Here is an 18,943-nt window from a genome sequence, read left to right on the forward strand (position 1 = left end):
CATACAGTTCGTCTTTGTTATGGTACCGTATACAGTTTTGGGTGTTTCTATTTTAAATTTAATGAAAGCTTCAAGTGCGGTTAATTATTTGTCATGCTATACGTGCTAATACACGACTGCTTGAAGCTGTGGACTGCGTCCCAAACCGCATACTTACCTACTATATAGTGTACAGAAGTACATGTATTTCATCTACTACATAGTAGGTAAGTACGTGGTTTGGGACGCAGCCGTGCTCTCTTGTTTGCCGTAAAACAGTTGCGCACTGCCGTGTGTGTGCGTGTCCTGTCGCAAAATGCGGTGAAAACTCTCACACGACGTTAATAGTGTGATTAAGGTGTGTACATGTCTGTAACGCACTTCCATAATGCGACTAAAACAGGAATACTCACAAGTCTTAATTCCATTTGTGTTTACTTCGAGTATGACTTTAGTCGGATTAGGGTCATCAATAATCGTTGTTTACATGCTAGTTTCTTAATCAGAGTATCGTCTTAATCGGGTTAATAGTGGATTATTGTTGTCCATGTAAACGTACTGACTGTCTTTGTGGAGTTTCTCCATGTGGGGTTCCTCTCACATCCCAAAAAACACAAAACAAAAGATGCCAGTAGGTGGACTGTCATCTCTAAATTGCCCGTGTGTGTGAAGAACACTGATCAGGATAAACAGATCTGAATTCACTGACCTGGCCAAACTCAGTTTGCACAATCGCTTAACTTTTGATTTTTTCCCCGTTGTGAATGTTGCAGACTGAATCTGACTGGTTAAATATCTGAAAACCCGATTATTGAATCTAAAAACAAAACAAACCCATTCTATTCAAAAGCTTTAACATTTGAATCGTTGTCTCTTCTTCGCTCCGATATGAATCGGTCTTATTATGCTATGAAATGAAATGTAGTGCGGTAACGAACACAGCTTTGCGTTTGAAACATATTCACAGACAGTTTATTCTGATTGAAATTATTTCACATCGTAGCTGACTTATTTTTTCCTGTTCAAGGTCTTGAATTGTCATTACAACAGCCACAGAGCAGCAGCAGCGACCCAGCTGTAGAAGCAGTTAAACACAGACAGGAGGAAATAAGGGCAGCAGTTCTATCTGCCAAACCCCCCAAAAAACAACAAAAAAAACTCCAGGAATCATGGGAAATGTAGTTAATTTATGTACATGACTGCACCCAGGAGGGGACTGCAGTGGTAGACGTCCCATTCATCACCACATTAAGACTCAGTCACAATTCAAAATGATAGAAAGCTTCTTCTTCTTTTTTCTTTAGAAATTGCAGAAAAATTGTAATATCGTGGGAGAAGGGTGGGAGAGGGTGTGAGAGGAGACAAACCAATGCAAAAGCGGTGAGCAACACAGAACAGAGATGACTAATAGTTGACAAGCTCCGTAAAAGCAGTTATCTCCTACTTTTTATACAAAAAAAAAAAATTGATTCCCAATTTATTCCAACCCCATTGCCCTTTTTTTTTTTTTTTTTTTTTTTTTTTTTTGAGAGACGCTTCCAACAACAACAACAAAAAAACCCAGTTGGGAAACTCTTCACGATATGTAGATCTCCATCACTCACAGATATAGTCCACTTTACACAGTAGAAACCATTCCAGACATCTTCTCTGAGGACTTCGGGGGCAGAGACAGCAGATTTCCTCCACTGAGCCGACTTGTTAGTTTACAACCGTCACGCCGTTCAGTTCGCTCTCGTACAGAGCGCATTGGCTTCTCGTTTATAATGGCAACTAATTACATTTCTGCTGCATACGGCACTCTGTTGAAGTTCTTGGTCTGTAATTACACGCTCGCTTCTTCCTCGCATTGATGCTTATCTGATTCAAGCATTCGAAATGAAATTACAAAATGAAAACATCTGCTTATCCGACATGTACATGCGGCAAAAGGGGGAAAAAATAAACATTTCCAAACAAGCAACAAAACAAAGACTAAAGTGACAAAAAACAATTAAAAGATGACATTTCGAAGGTTATTACAGTGCACTTGGTCTGGGGAAGAGAAATAAAAAAGAAAAGAAAAGAAAAGCTGACCGCACACGCAGACGTATCCTGAAAATGAAGGCAACAGCAGTCTCTCAAAAAAGACGAGAGAAAGAAACGAATAAAGAATTATACGGCAGACAGAGTGGGTGAGGGAAATTATATACACTTGTATGTACATTATACAGGATGCAACCACGCAGCGTCTTTATCTGGACCTGAGATGGTAGAACACGATACCATCTGCGATACACACACAGTATTACACTCTCAGTGCACGGCGTCCGTCTCCACGCTCCGTTTAAAGCTACCGCGCAGTTCAAGTTCCTCCACTGGACCGATCAGAATAATGGCAAATCGAAACCGTCCAATCAGGGACCGGTCAAGCAGACTGGGGTAGCAAACCAGAGCGTGGTCTGTCTGTGCTTGGAAGTGCAGGGAGAGGGACAGAAGAGAAAAGAAGAGGCGAGGCGAGCACTCTGGTACAGTTGCCGACGGTGGCTGCAATCCACGTCTAGTATCACGTCTAAACAAAGCGTTCGTTTAAGCCGTCAGCTATAACCAACTGGCCCGCCACCTACGGGAAAGTTTGCATATTATACACAGATGTTTACAGAAGACGTTTTGTTGCACAAATCAAACAGCATGCTCGGGGGGTCTCTTCCTTCTAATGTTTACCTGACTCGGTGACCAGTAACAGTAAAAACCTTTGGAAACGATAAGCGGGAAAATAAACGACGCGAAATCGCTTTCGATGATTTATGGAGTACGGCCGGACGTTCCGTTTCTTCTAAACGCGCGTGACGTCTCCAAGCGGGATGTAACGTTGATGGTCATCCTGCGTTGTAAAACGAGCGCTATAGGAAATCAAAACATTTCACCAAGGCTGATGAAACGTGCCGAGATATTTACACAGATTGCATCCAGCGATCGTGACACCGCTTCTTAAGAGGTGCACTCTTCGTAGAAAATGTCCTGTAGGCACCATCTTGGCTGATTTGATTTAACAAACATGACAACAAAAAATAAAAAAATAAAACAATTTAGTCGTCAAGGAGAGATGGATGGTGAGGAAACACTAGGGTTCGAACTGAGAAGAAAGAGGCTTCATAAATATTGAGTAGTCCCAGACTACCTTCCGAACGACCGCTGACTTAAATCAAACGAGACCACAGAAATGTGGACAAAACAAAACAGCGAGAAAGATCAAAATTCGTCTGTCTAGTAGGTTGTACAACCAAGCTCCTGAAATTGTTCAAATGTCAAAAGGGAATATAGATATCGATATATATATATATATATATATATATTTATACTTTATACTGTATAAACACGCCATTTATGAAAGCAGAGATGTGTGGAAAAATATGCTCATTCAAGTTGATAAAAATTTTCGAGAGAGAGACAGAGAGAGAGAGAGGTTAAAATGAGTGTATACAGTAGTGGACACTCAGGCTACCACCTTTCTACATCAGTGGCAACAGCATCAAGTTGTGATGGATAGAAAAAAAAAGGGCAAATTAGGGAACTGAGAGGACCGAGCACGAATGCACAGCTTTTCCGCAAGGGAGGCGGCATCCAAACTGTACTGGAATGTGGCTCTCGCCAGTCAGGGTGCACCTCTGGGGAAACAGGATGAGAAAAAAGGGATGAAGGCAGGAGAGTCGGCTTCTGAGCTGTTAAGTCTCTGATCTTGGGAAAAGAAGAAAAGAAAAAAAAGAGTGGTGTTGTTTTGGTCAGACACACTTGCATGGAGAACCGCTCGCAGCTGATCGGGTTGAATCGGGAAAGACGGTCGAAAAAGACAGAAAGAGTTAAAGTCTCCTTAAGAGATTATAAATAGGATGGGCCTCCTTTTCGTTTGATGATGTCACTATAAATATGCTCGCGCTTTTTAATGTGGCTACAAAGAAAGTCAGTTCCGTGTTTTGATGATGACACTACGCAAACGCTGGGCTCATGTCACCAGAAGGTCCTTGGTGTTGAATAATGTTCCTATAAAGACAGTCCTTGTCTGCAAATGACTGATTGTGATGATGTTAAAGGCTCGGTGTCTTGATGGTGTCAGCAAATCCTTATGCGTATATGAAGTCAGGGATTCCTTGAGAATCGGGGGGAGGGGGATGCTGACTACGTTTACCAGGCCTCTGTGTAACGAACATCCACCTCCTTCAGGTTGGGGAGTTTGGCCTGGCGGGTGGAGGAGAGACAAGTATGACGATAATATTTTTCTGAAATGTTTCTAGAAGAATCAGAACAGGGGTTAATACGGTACCTTTAGGTCCTCGTAGGTGTCTGCGGTGAGTTTAGTGCTGTTCATATTCAAGCTGCACAGGCTCTTCATCGCTGTAAAGCAAAACACAGTAAGAAACCTATTCGTTTTATTGGACTTCTACATCATGGGTACATCAGGGAACTCGTTCCACAGACCAACCGCCCTGCCGCCCAGAACCCGGAGACAGATTTATTTCATGAACATTATTTAAATGTGCACAATAAACATTTTTTGTCTTAAAGCCATAAAGCTTTCTATTCCAGAACTTTCCACTGACAGAACACATTACGTGTGCAAGTTGACGTTATTTAGAATCCGACTTATTTTTACGACTTTATGTCTGGATTAATCTAGAGCTGCAACAATAATCGATAAAATCGATAATAATTGATTATGAAAATAGCTGTCAACGAATGTCATTATCGATTAGTTGGTCTGCGCGTGATACGTTTACTCATTACGTTACTTCTGTTCTGAAAATACGCTCCAGAGAGTAAATACTAAAGTTGTGTCCCAAATGAAGTACTGTGCACTTACACTATGCACTGTGTACTCACTGTGTACTCTCCCGTCTAGTGCAGGGGTGGGCAATCTTATCCGGAAAGGGCCAGTGTGGGTGCAGGTTTTCATTCCAACCAAGCAAGAGCCACACCTGATTTCACCTGTTTAATCAGTTGATCTTGGCTTTCAATAGATTCAGGTGTGGCTTCTGCTTGGTTGGAATGAAAACCTGCATCCACACCGACCCTTTCCGGATAAGATTACCCACCCCTGGTATAGTGTGTGGATTTTAGAACAGTAATATCATCTCAAATATATCACTAGCGGTTTTTTTACTAACCGGAAGTATAAGCCGCTTCCTAGTCGACGACACATGACGTCACACGCACGTAATGCGACACTGCTAGCTTTAGCAGACACCCAGAGTCACCGACAATGACTTTCTTCAGGTTACTGTTTATGCCAATGTTCCTTTTATAAAAAGTAATGCATAAATACTATTATATAATACAAAATTATATATTAGTTTATATTATATACACAAGCATTTATGCATTATTTTTATGGATGCACTTAAAGCACTGAATTAAACTACAGTCCTAAATGAATAATATATATTCTGGTGTGTGTGTCTGTGTGTATTGGGTTCTTTTCAGTCTTATGTAACTGTACAAACAGTTGTGTGAAGTTTTAGTCTGAAGTTTATATTTTGTAACACTGGATTTTATTTTAAATAAACAAAAAAAGGGTACTGAAAGTTTTCCCTGCCCTCCGATTAATCTGAAAAAATAATCGGCCAACTAATCGACTATGAAAATTATCGTTAGTGGCAGCCCTAGATTAGTTAGTTAGTTAGTTCCGTCCGCGCAGCGGGGCGCATCGGGCAACAAGCATTCGCCAGCGGGCTCGGTTGGCACCGTCGATTTCCTACATCTTCCCACTTGATGTCGAGCGTTCGTAGATCTTCCATGAATGTTCGTCGCCATATATTATGCGGCCGCCCTACTCTTCTCTTCCCCCGTGGCGGCGTCCAGCGCAGCGCGATCTTTGCGTGGCGGTGGTCAGACATCCGTAGAATGTTTCCTGCAAAGCGCATTCTTCGCTCTACGACCATTTCTGCCAGGCTGCGGGAGTTTGTTCTTCTTAGAATTTCTTCATTTGAAATACGATCACGGTATGATACACTGAGTATTCTTCTCAGGCATCGTTGCTGAAACACATTCAGCTTGTGGATGACTGCCCTCGAGCTCGTCCAAGTTTCAGATGCATAGATGGCGGTTGGGATGATGATGCTATTAAACAGGCGAAGTTTGTTGTTGGTGTGGATAGTTCGCCTAGCCCAAATCGGCTGTAGCTGTTGGAAGACTGCAAATGCTCTGCCGATTCTGCGATTGACATCCGCGTTAGTCCCAACATCCGCAGCCACAATGCTGCCAAGGTAGGTAAACTGTTTGACTTCTTCGATCAGCTGATTGCTCACCGTGATCCGCACCGGCGTCATCCGGCAGACCGCCATGACGTTGGTCTTGTCAGTGCTGATCCGTAACCCAACTTTGGCTGCTTCGTGCTCCAGGCTAGTGGTCATCTCCTGTAAAACTTTCCCATTCTGCGCCAATAGCACAATATCGTCGGCGAATTCCAGGTCGGTCAGGCGTCCCTGGCCTGTCCACGGAATTCCAGACGCTGGCTGTGTTAGTGCTCGTCGCATGACGAAGTCCATCATCATGAGGAAGAAGAATGGTGAAAGAATGCAGCCCTGTCTAACTCCGGTCTCGATGGTGAAAAAGGCAGTATGACCTGTGTCCGTCCGGATGCAACAGCTAGAATCCTGATATAAGTTCTGGAAAATGGCGATAAACCGCTGTGGAATGCCATATAGCCGTGCGATGTTCCAAAGCGATTTCCGGTGGACACTGTCGAACGCCTTCTTAAAATCTATAAAGTTGACCAAGAGCGGTTTCTGATATTCGGAGCTTTGTTCAATGATGTTTCGAAGAGCAAAGATTTGTTCAGTGCACGACCGACCGCTTCTAAACCCAGCCTGTTCGTCCCGTAGAGCCTGATCGACTGCTCGCAGTATCCGTTTGAGGAGGACGAGACAAAAAACCTTGCCTGGGACAGACAGAAGGGTAATGCCTCTCCAATTGTTACAGTCTGCGAGATTACCTTTCTTAGGTAATTTGACGATGACACCCTGTCTCCAGTCATTTGGGACACGTTCCATGTGCCAGCAGTCATTGAGCAGCGTAGTGAGCACCCGTACAACTTCATCACCACCCGCTTTCAGCATTTCTGCCGAGATTTGGTCAAGACCAGGTGCTTTGTTGTTTTTCAGATGACGAATCGCTGTAGCGACCTCAGCATCCATGATGTCGCTCATGTCCACTTCCAGCTCATAGGGAGGAGGAAAGACTGTAAAGTCGTGCGTGGCTACGGGAACCGGCTGGTTTAGGGTGTTTTTGAAATGTTCCACCCAACGCGCGTCCTGCTCTTCTTTGCTAACTAGCATCCTGCCGGTTGTATCCCTTATCGGCCCAGTGGAACCGCTTCGGGCCCGAGTGAGGTCTTTAACCACACGAAACAGAGTCCTGCTGTCACCCTGGTCCGCAGCCACTTGTGCTTCAGTGCCCTTCCGGTCCAGCCAGTCCTTCTTGTCTGCTCGGCAACTCGTCTTGACCCTGCGGTCGAGTTCTCAGTACGCCTGCGATGCTTCATTTCGCTCCTCTTCGGTCTTTCCTTGATCGCGCTGACGTTTCTTGACCCGTCTTTCATCGAGCAACGACCATGTCCGACCATGTCCGCCGTCGACCAATCGTTCTCTCTGCCGTCTCAATGGCAGCATCCTTGATCTGTGCCCATTGTTCTTCGATGCTGGCCGAGTTGTCAAGAATCTGGAATCGGTTAGCGAGTTCAATGTGGAAGTGCTCTGCGTTCACGCGGTCCTTCAATTTCTCGGAGGCAAATGACCGAACGGTGTTGTGTCCGGCCACTCTTTTCAATTTTAGTCGGATTGAGGTCACAAGCAAGTGGTGATCAGATCCGACGTCGGCGCCGCGAAAAACCCGTACGTCACGTAAAGCCGAGCGCCACCGTCGATGGATGCATACATAGTCGATTTCATTGTGAGTGGCCCCATCTGGTCACCGCCACGTCTTTTTATGAATCCGTTTGTGAATGAAATATGTATTCCCGATGCAAAGGTTGTTAAGATTGCATAGGGATAGGAGACGCTCTCCATTATCATTCGTTACTGCTGCCGATCCATGAGGTCCAATCACGTTTTCCCAGCCCTGACGGTCACTGCTGAGTTGCGCATTCATGTCGCCAAGGAGGATCTTTATGTCATGGTTGGGGACAACCGCGATTGTGTCTTGCAGCTGGTCGTAGAAGGCAGCCCTAGATTAATCCCATTCAATCAAATAGGCCATCCTTCTATTTTCCACACCGCTTATCCTACACAAGGTTGCAGGGGAGCCTGGAGTCTATCCCAGGGGACTCAGGACACGAGGTGGGGGGCACTGGACCCAAGACTGAGTGCCAACCAATCACAGGGCACAATCACACACACATTCATACACTATGGACAATTTGGAAATGCCAATCAGTCTAGAATGCATGTCTTTGGACTGCAGGAGGAAACTAGAGTACCCAGAGGAAACCCCCGCAGCACAGGGAGAACATGCAGACTCCACACACACAGGGCAGAGGGGGGATTCAAACCCCCCCCAACCTCGGACGTGGTTGGGCTAACCACTAAGCCACCATGCCTCACTTAAATAGGCCAATAACTACAGGTGCACCTCAAAAAAATTACAATATCGTGCAAAAGTTCATTTTTTCCTGTAATTTAATTCAAAACGTTGAAACTTTCATATATTCTAGATTCATTACACATAAAATGCCTTTTTTTGTTTTAATCTTGATGATTACAGCTGGTGGGGGAATTTGGCTGGTCCCCGTCAGGAAAAGTGCAGTTTCATTTTGGTTACTATGGTTAAGGTTAGGGTTTGATTTAAGTATATGCGTACCATTAATTATCTGCATTAATAATTCTGTCAGTGGAAGGTCCATACAAGGACAATGAGAGAAACGTGTGTGTGTGTGTGTGTGTGTGTGTGTGTGTACTCACAGCTGAGGGCTAGCAGACCAGCATCAGTGACTGGTGTCTCACACAGGTTGAGAACCTGCAGGCAAGCCAGGTGCTCTGAAAGCAGTCTCAGTCCTGCGTCTCCAAACTGACAAAGAAAATTCATTCCTTGGTCAATTATTAGAGTGCAGGTAAAAATCAATGTCAGACAAATAACGGTATAATATTAACTTGAGCCCATTTGAATCGTGTTCATTTCTCAGAGTTCATCTGTAATGAAATGTTTGTATATCTACTCATGTACAGTGTCCTCCACTAATATTGGCACCTTTAATAAATATGAGCAAAGAAGGCTGTGAAAAATTGTCTTTATTGTTTAACCTTTTGATCTTTTGTTAAAAAAAAAAATCACAAAAATATTCTGCTCTCATGGATATCAAACAACTGCAAACACAACACAGGTTTATAAAAAAAATGATTAAATATAGGTATGCAACAATTATTGGCACTCCTATGAATTCATAGGAGAAAAATATATTTGATATTTGACATTTTTGTTAGTACACCTGGGTGACTTGGAACAGGAAATTGTTCAACATGACTTCCTGTTTCACAGGGGTATAAATATGAGGTAAAACATAGGCCAAATTCCCTTAGTCAATCATAACAATGGGTAAGACCAAGGTATATAGCTGTGATGTGCGGCAAAAGGTTGTTGAGCTTCACAAAATGGGAAGTGGCTATAAGAAAATAGCACAAGCATTGAAAATGCCCATTTCCACCATCAGGGCAATAAATAAGAAGTTCCAGTCAACTGGAAATGTTATGAATCAACCTGGATTTGGACGTGTGTCTATATTGTCTCAGCGCACTGTGAATAGGATGGTTCGAGTGGGCAAAAAACCTCCAAAGATCACAGCTGGAGAATTGCAGAAGTTAGTTGTGTCCTGGGGTCTGAAAGTCTCCAAAACTACAATCCGAAGACACCTTCATCACCACAAATTGTTTGGAAGGGTTTCAAGAAAAAAAGCCTCTACTCTCATCCAAAAACAAATTCAAGCATCTTCAGTTTGTCAGACACTACTGGAACTTCAAATGGGATCGGGTTCTATGGTCAGATGAAACCAAAATAGAGCTTTTTGGCAATAAACACCAGGGGTGGTTCTGGCACACAGAGAGGTAGCCATATGAAAAAAAGGTACCTCATGCCCACGGTTAAATATGGTGGTGGCTCTTTAATGTTTTGGGTCTGTTTTTCTGCCAGAGGACCTGGACATTTTGTTCGGATACATGACATCGTGTACTCTATCAAATATCAACAGATATTGAATGAAAACCTGACTGCCTCTGCCAGAAAGCTTAAAATGGGCCGTGGTTGGATCTTCCAGCAGGACAATGATCCAAAACATACATCAAAATCAACACAAAAATGGTTTACTGACCACAAAATCAAGGTCCTGCCATGACCATCCCAGTCCCCTGACTTGAAACCCACAGAAAACCTGTGGGGTGAACTGAAGAGAAGAGTCCACCATTGTGGACCTCAAAATGTGAAGGATCTGGAGACATTCTGTATGGAGGAACGATCTCAGATCCCTTGCCATGGATTCTCCAACCTCATCAGGCATTATAGGAGAAGACTCAGAGCTGCTATCTTGGCAGAGGTAGGTAGCACAATGTATTGACTAAAAGGGTGCTAATAATTCTTGCACATCTACATTTAACAAAGATATATATATATATATATATATATATATATATATATATATATATATATATATATATATATATAGGATAAACCTGTGTTGTGTTTGCAACTGTTTGATATCCATGATTGATAGCGGAGTATTTTTTGAACAAAAGATCAAAAGGTTGGTATTTACCAACAGTGTCAATATTAGTGGAGGGCACTGTTACTAGAGCTGGCTATGAATGAATCTCAGGACAAATGAGCTTACAAAAAAACTTTGTTTATGTATCACATTATTTACAGAGCACTAAGCGAACATGATATTACAAAGTGTACAAAGTGATGCTTTATACTTTGTAAGCTGTTATTACAATCACCCATTTATTCTGCTTGCAGGATCCATTTACATTCAGTTGTATTTGCACAGTGCTTTTAACAATGGACACTGACACAAAGCAGCTTTACAGGAATCTGGATGTAGACTTAAATCCTTAATGAGTAAGCCAGATATGACAGTGGCAAGAATAATGCCCTGAGACAACATGAGGAAGAAACGGAAGGAGACAGACTCGTATGGGAACCTATCGTCTTCTGGGTTACACCCAAAATTATGATTAATAAATCATAACAGTATGCAGTAGAACAATACTAAGGCTCACACTCTAATGATTGAACTTTCTGCTCGTTATTGTTTTAATGGGCTCCTTAAAGAGACAAAGTGCTACAACCCATCCGAAGTGAATTTTGAGTCATTTGAAGAATGCATCATATAACTGTTGGAAATAAACTAGATATGTGTTCAAAGACTAAACACAGTGGGTATTAGTAGTCAAAAATAGTTGAAACATTGAGGTGTTTTGGCCTAATATATTCTCAAGAATGAAAGCATAAAAACAAGAACGTTAAATAAGATCTCTGAGTAGTACAAGTAAAGGCTTTAGACTGGTTTATATTCATGATGTGAAGTGATAAACAGGGTTTCGGGTGGTTTATCTGAACGCATGGTTCTCCAGGATTACCTGAGTGGACCACAGGTTGAGCTGTTTGAGGGATGGCAACTTGATGAGCTGCTCAGCGCAGGCACTGGTGACGTTGGTGAAGGCCAGACTCAGGTTTTCCAGGTTCCCGAAGGAGCCAGAGCTCAACAGGCGGGCAAGATCGGCATCCTGTGCGAGAAACACGGCACGATCAGACGCAACATGAGCGAGAGCACAGCCTGGCTACTGATTGCCATTCAATATTCATACACGTGCTTGGAAGAAACCATGTAATTAACTGAAATCTCATTAGAAATTTGAATTTAAATGCAAAAAAAAAGTTATTACTTTGAATTTACCATGGCATCTAAAACAGAATGTTGTGGTTTGCAAAAGCGCAGTCTAAAATCTGTAGCTGAGTTTCAAGCTTAGGGGTTGGCGACTGAATGCTTGAAATTGGAAAGTGTATGTAGAATTGCTGTTAAAGAAAGCATCCAGTCAACATTCTTATATTTATTTCCAAAATAACATCCACGTCACTTGCAAAACTTGTAACGCTAGTCTCTAGTCGCCTTGTGTAAATGAATCATTAAAATGTTTATTTTCCTATCCTCCATATTAACAGAGAGGAGACAGAGTTCTGTGTTCAACTGCTTTTGCCTGCAAGTTACCCTGATGTTATGTTTTAAGTGTGAAATTCAGTTTCAGATTTTAGACGACTCTTTTGCAAAACACAAAATTCTATTTCAGGTTCGGATGGTATGATACCATTTCAAAATAACATTCAATTGGAGATCTTTGCATTTAAATTCAGTAGATTCAACACTATAGAAACATTCAGACAGAAACATATAGGAGCTAGGGCTGCAACTAACGATTATTTTTTGATAATCGCTTAAGCTATGAAAAAGATATGAAATCTATGTGGGCGATGCTATACAACGGGGGAAATAAGTATCGGCCGAGTCAACATTTTTTTCAGTAAATATATTTCCAATGAGGCTATTCACATGAACTTTTTACCAGACTTCGGTAGTAACTCAAGAAATCTGGAAATATAAAGAAATCCAAATGTTAAAGTCCATAAATGAATACTGCGGCCGATTCACTTCTTCATACAGGAAGCGTCTTGAAGCTGTCATTACAAGCAAAGGCTTCACCACTAAGTATTAAATAAATTTCAGTTAGTGTGTTCAATACTTTTTTCCTGTTTCATTCCGCTTTATTACACACAACTTTATATATGGACGTTAATGTTGTGAGTTCTTTATATTTCCGGATTTCTTGAGTTAATACTGATGTCTGGTGAAAATTTCATGTGAATAACCCGACTAATCCATAATGAAATTCGTTGTCGATTATTTTAATTATCGATTAGTTATTGCAGCCCTAATATGAACCTAACTAAACTACGACATGCGAGTTATAATACTTCACCAGTGTTAAGTTCCCCTTTGCGCAGTTGTTACTGTTTTGCATAATTACAGGGGATTATATAAACTCTCGCATTACAAGAGACGAAAGAATGTCCAGAATAAATAAACACACATAGATTAAGGGAAGGAGAAGTGATACACACTAAAGTAATAATTAAAACACTTACCGTGGATTTGGAAGGCAGAGTGAGTCGGGTAGGCCCTCCTTTTCTTTGCTATAAAAGTAAAGGAGAAAGAGAAGGAGAGATTACAGACTTGCTGAATTTCTGCATCTCACCAGCAGGTGGTGTGTGTGTGAGAGAGATCAGAATGTGGGACATTTTTAAATGTGACCCATTTAAATGTCCCACATTCTGATCTCTCTCACACACCAACGCACACATACACCACCTGAATCGAGAATTGGGAAACGAGAGCACTGCATTAAATCAACCACAGCAATATGTGACTTTGCATACTCTCAGGAAACACAGCTTTGACTGTTCTGCGGCGTGGTGTGATAATATCGGTTTTCCCGTAAGATGGCCATTCAAATGTGTGTCTGCGTATGTATACGCACCAGTTCTTTGAGTTCTCTCTGTCTGTCACACAGCTGCTCGTACATACGCAGGCCAACCTGCGTGCTCTCCAGGGTAGAGATGATCTGTAGCTGAGTGTCCTTATTCTCTATAATGTTATACTCCAACATCAGGCACAAGATCTGTTTCACACATATAAACATAAGACATGTGACCTCGCTATACATTTTTAACACGGTTCGACGTCTTTGCTCTAAACGTGCACACATGTACACACACCTCCACCATGGTCTGGTTCCCTCGCAGTGCCAGCAACATGCAGGGCCCCAGTTTGTTTTCTGCCAGAGACAGAAGGAATTTCTTCGTCTTGTAGCAAGAACCCATGAGGATGTGAACCTGCGGTGGCATCGAGGTGTCAGCTATTAACATAGATCTACTGCAGACGAGAGTAGCTCTCTCTCACACACACACACACTGTACATATACACACCATGCTAGCAAACAGCTCTCCATCATCATCGCAGGCCACGCCTCCTGGACTGTAGAGCTGAAACCAGCCATCTTTTCCAGAACGCACACTGAGTAAACAGGAGTGCACCTGTAAAACACACAAGCACAGACCTTAGTGTCGTAGATTCTAGTCTACTAGATTAATATCTCTATATTATATCTCTACATGTTCGATCTTTTAGTAGGCCACTAAACTCACCTCCTGTCTGGGGTCCTCGGCAAACCTCTGAATAACATACTTCAGCTCTCTGCAAAGACATGTTACAATTAAACCAGACGTTAGGCTTACGTGATATAAAGATTTAATCATCTCTACGTGTTTTTACGTTGCCATGAGGTCCAGTGACGTTTACTCCCATTACAGTATATTACCAGACCTTCCAACCTTTACGTATTTTGTTTAGGCGCACCGGGACACAACACTGGAGCAAAATAGTCACTCGAAAAAAAAAAAAGCCAAAACAGCAGTCTTTTTTGAGCTCTCAGAAATTAACTGACACTCCCTGGAAGACCCGCTCCCTTCTCCCTGTCTCACACGCTCTCAAGACTCAAGGGACGTCCGATAATATTATACTACCCTCCCCTACTCTCCTTAAACCTGAAACAGTGAAAATCATTTCCCTGGCTTTTTTTTTATTTTTATTTTTTTAAAGCTCTGGACTATTACAGTGAAGGAAAAAAGTATTTGATCCCCTGCTGATTTTGTACGTTTGCCCACTGACAAAGAAATGATCAGTCTATAATTTTAATGGTAGATTTATTTGAACAGTGAGAGACAGAATAACAACAAAAAAATCCAGAAAAACACATGTCAAAAATGTTATAAATTGATTTGCATTTTAATGAGGGAAATATGTATTTGACCCCTCTGCAAAACATGACTTAGTACTTGGTGGCATAACCCTTGTTGGCAATCACAGAGGTCAGACGTTTCTTGTAGTTGGCCACCAGGTTTGCACACATCTCAGAAGGGATTTTGTCCTACTCCTCTTTGCAGATCTTCTCCAAGTCATTAAGGTTTCGAGGCTGACGTTTGGCAACTCGAACCTTCAGCTCCCTCCACAGATTTTCTATGGAATTAAGTCCTGGAGACTGGCTAGGCCACTCCAGGACCTTAATGTGCTTCTTCTTGAGCCACTCCTTTGTTGCCTTGGCCGTGTGTTTTGGGTCATTGTCATGGTGGAATACCCATCCATGACCCATTTTCAATGCTCTGGCTGAGGGAAGGAGGTTCTCACCCAAGATTTGACGGTACATGGCCCCGTCCATCGTCCCTTTGATGTGGTGAAGTTGTCCTGTCCCCTTAGCAGAAAAACACCCCCAAAGCATAATGTTTCCACCTCCATGTTGGACGGTGGGGATGGTGTTCTTGGGGTCATAGGCAGCATTCCTCCTCCTCCAAACACGGCGAGTTGAGTTGATGGCAAAGAGCTCCATTTTGGTCTCATCTGACCACAACACTTTCACCCAGTTGTCCTCTGAATCATTCAGATGTTCATTGGCAAAGTTCAGACGGGCATGTATATGTGCTTTCTTGAGCAGGGGGACCTTGCGGGCGCTGCAGGATTTCAGTCCTTCATGGCGTAGTGTGTTACCAATTGTTTTCTTGGTGACTATGGTCCCAACTGCCTTGAGATCATTGACAAGATCCTCCTGTGTAGTTCTGGGCTGATTCCTCACTGTTCTCATGATCATTGCAACTCCACGAGGTGAGATCTTGCATGGTGCCCCAGGCCGAGGGAGATTGACAGTTCTTTTGTGTTTCTTCCATTTGCGAATAATCGCACCAACTGTTGTCGCCTTCTCACCAAGCTGCTTGGCAATGGTCTTGTAGCCCATTCCATACTTGTGTAGGTCTACAATCTTGTCCCTAACATCCTTGGAGAGCTCTTTGGTCTTGGCCATGGTGGAGAGTTTGGAATCTGATTGATTGATTGCTTCTGTGGACAGGTGTCTTTTATACAGGTAACAAGCTGAGATTAGGAGCACTCCCTTTAAGAGTGTGCTCCTAATCTCAGCTCGTTACCTGTATAAAAGACACCTGGGAGCCAGAAATCTTTCTGATTGTGAGGGGGTCAAATACTTATTTCCCTCATTAAAATGCAAATCAATTTATAACATTTTTGACATGCGTTTTTCTGGATTTTTTTGTTGTTATTCTGTCTCTCACTGTTCAAATAAACCTACCATTAAAATTATAGACTGATCATTTCTTTGTCAGTGGGAAAACGTACAAAATCAGCAGGGGATCAAATACTTTTTTCCCTCACTGTAAATAGTTTCGCGATTTTTTTTAAATGGGGGAAGAAAAAAAAATCAATATTGCACAAGCCTACTGGACATAACTTGGCACACTAGTCTTAAAACACTTATAACTAACTCATCGTTCTATTTTCCCTTTATATCACTACCGTCTTTATACTCTTGCAAAAATCTGAATGTGTATGAGAAGCTTGTATTGACTCTGGTGCATTAAATAACATGCTCCGTATTAATATTCCTAAACCCCAGTGCAGAGGTGGCATATATACATGTGTATGCCTATTACTTTGATAAAAAAATAAATGTGTGTGCAAATTAACAGTGACTATTATTTCACTTCTATTCTTCCCGTCCACACCTCAAACTATAAGTTGAGACAACAGACGTAAACGATGCATAGAGATATTACTGATGTCACTTACTTTGTAAATTTGGCATGAGCAAGTGCCCTGAGAGAGAGAGAGAGAGAGAGAGAGAGAGAGAGAGAAACACATAACAGTGAGTCTGTGTGCATATCCGTGCATGTGTTAACATATTTCATGTTTTTGCCATGAGCTCTGGGATATCTGCCTGTTGTTGCCTTTTTCTTAATGAGGTCTGAAGGCTCAGATTAACATGTGAGCGCAGGTGAGTTCCCCACTTGTGGCAACCGGAGGGCTCTGTATGAGACACATAATGAGTCCCTGGCCCGGCAGGGCCAATTACACCGAGCTCTCAGGTGCTGCGGCCTCCTTAGACCCAACACAAACCGTCCCTCCACAGAGCCCAGCTACGGCTCAGCCACGTCAGCAGACTCCCTGTCTCCTTGAGCCCAGTGAGACCCACCCCACCCTCCCATACACACACACCTCTGCAGCACAGGAGGCCGGCGTTGAAAATAAATGAAAGAAACCCTAGCAACAAAATGAATCTAAAGTAGAGGGATTCTTTCCTGAGTGTATCCTTCAAATGTGAAAAGGGCTAGAGGGTTAGAGAGGAACACTCACTCTTTGGGGAACGGGATGGGCTGCAGCAGGCTAGCCAGCGCTGGTCTCCAGTCGTCATAGTCCGAGCTGCAGGGAGCAGGCCAGGGGAAACACCAGATTAGTGATATACACAGGAAGAACAACGGAGGAGGAAATCAGAGCCTTATGTTTGTCAGGGGAGCGGGAAACACAAGATTAAGAGACGAAACCTGAGCAGTGGTGCTGTGATTCAAACACTGCCAGGCTGCAGGATCAGGTGTTAAACTGTACCAGAGTTTAGCGCACTTATTTAACCAAGTTGCTGTTACCAGCAGGTTTCAGGCCCCTCATTTGCTCTCGTGTGGAAAAACTCATACTTACAGCATGCTTACATGACTACATAACTAATGCTGAGGCATCAGCACTACACACATATGTACATGGTCAGCCACACACACACACGCGCACACACACATACATTGTCTCGCTTTTTTGGACACACAGGATTTATTACTGAATAATCAGATACCAGAGCTCAGACACTCACAGCATCTTGAGGATGAGCGCAAAGCAGGCCAGCACTCGGTCAGCCTGGGCAGGGAGCTGAATGGACAGAGCGCTGAGAGCTGGGCTCACCAGCAAGCACTCGATTAGGCTGGGCTCACTGTCGCCCCCTGCGGGCGCCTTACGCAGCGCGGTGTTGGCAGTGTTGTTGTTGTTGCGCTCCAGCTCCACCAGGATCTCACTGGAGTTGACGATGGACGGAGGAGGGGGCGACAGGGCAGTTGGAGGATCGGGACGCATCAACCGTGGGGGCATCGGGGGCTTCCGCTCGCTCTGTTGCTGACAACCGTTCCTTATCTCCTTTAGACTAGGAGAGTTATCGCGACTGAGAGGGACAAAGAGAAAGAGAGAGAGAGAGAGAACAAGGAAGAAAACGAGAGAGATGACACTACAGTCTCATTTTACATTCAAATACACAAAATCCGTTGTTTTTAGGAAGCCGCACTTCGCGCCAATACCTGCAGGCTCACATTTAGCTGACAAAACTACAGCCTGGCTTTCAAAACACTTTGGCGCAAACAAAAACACCTAACACTTCAATCAGCCTGATCGGAAGAGTAATGCATCAGGCATCGTAAAAACATCACACAAAGACCGAAATGGAAACTATTCAAACTAGTCGAATTAAGAAATGGAGGTAAGGGAACAACAAAGACACGTGGCGGTTTGGGACATCTCATTCCCATGGGACAGAAAGGTGACTAATCGCTCATGGAAAATCTGAGCCTAGTTCCTAAAAGGTGTGCCTAAGAGGGCCCGAGAGATGATGTCATTATTAAAGGCAAGCCTGAAAATAACACAAACAAAGTCAGGTTGTTAACGCGTAAACGTAGACGTGACTAAAACACGAAAGGCAGCTGTACGTTTTAAACTTCACCGGATTTCGATGGAGGTTAAAACGCACAGATGTGTGTGGGAGAGTTGAGTCGAGTGAAACGTTCAGAGCTCGGCTCACGTGCCTGGGACTCACCTGTTAATAAACTCCTCATAGCAGGAGTAAATAGCAGCCAGGCACACTGCCACCAGGTTTGGGAGAACCCGAGGGTGAGGACACTGTCCAGTGGGGCCATGCATGCTGAAATAACACACACACACACCAAAAAAGACATACAATATTAATAAAAATTACAATTACAACTCGCACACTCAATCTCGCAGTCTAAAACCAAGGTCCA

General features: G+C 43.1%; 1 protein-coding gene across 1 annotated transcript in view; it reads right to left on the reverse strand.

Moving 5' to 3' along the window:
- Positions 1 to 1,510: 1,510 nt before the first annotated feature.
- The window catches only part of cmip (c-Maf inducing protein), a 44,858-nt gene continuing 27,425 nt past the window's right edge, over positions 1,511 to 18,943 (reverse strand). The window contains exons 9-21 of the mRNA XM_053623491.1: positions 18,739 to 18,843; positions 17,752 to 18,093; positions 17,247 to 17,312; positions 16,683 to 16,709; positions 14,198 to 14,246; positions 13,979 to 14,086; positions 13,768 to 13,884; positions 13,530 to 13,670; positions 13,138 to 13,185; positions 11,577 to 11,723; positions 8,910 to 9,015; positions 4,280 to 4,350; positions 1,511 to 4,194 (exon numbers count right to left, since the gene is read on the reverse strand). Of these exons, the coding sequence (XP_053479466.1) occupies positions 4,141 to 4,194; positions 4,280 to 4,350; positions 8,910 to 9,015; positions 11,577 to 11,723; positions 13,138 to 13,185; positions 13,530 to 13,670; positions 13,768 to 13,884; positions 13,979 to 14,086; positions 14,198 to 14,246; positions 16,683 to 16,709; positions 17,247 to 17,312; positions 17,752 to 18,093; positions 18,739 to 18,843 (1,381 nt within the window). The 3' untranslated portion in view covers positions 1,511 to 4,140. The remainder of the gene's footprint in view (positions 4,195 to 4,279; positions 4,351 to 8,909; positions 9,016 to 11,576; positions 11,724 to 13,137; positions 13,186 to 13,529; positions 13,671 to 13,767; positions 13,885 to 13,978; positions 14,087 to 14,197; positions 14,247 to 16,682; positions 16,710 to 17,246; positions 17,313 to 17,751; positions 18,094 to 18,738; positions 18,844 to 18,943) is intronic.

The sequence above is a fragment of the Ictalurus furcatus genome, chromosome 4 (genome assembly GCF_023375685.1).
Source record: "Ictalurus furcatus strain D&B chromosome 4, Billie_1.0, whole genome shotgun sequence".
Classification (NCBI taxonomy): domain Eukaryota; kingdom Metazoa; phylum Chordata; class Actinopteri; order Siluriformes; family Ictaluridae; genus Ictalurus; species Ictalurus furcatus.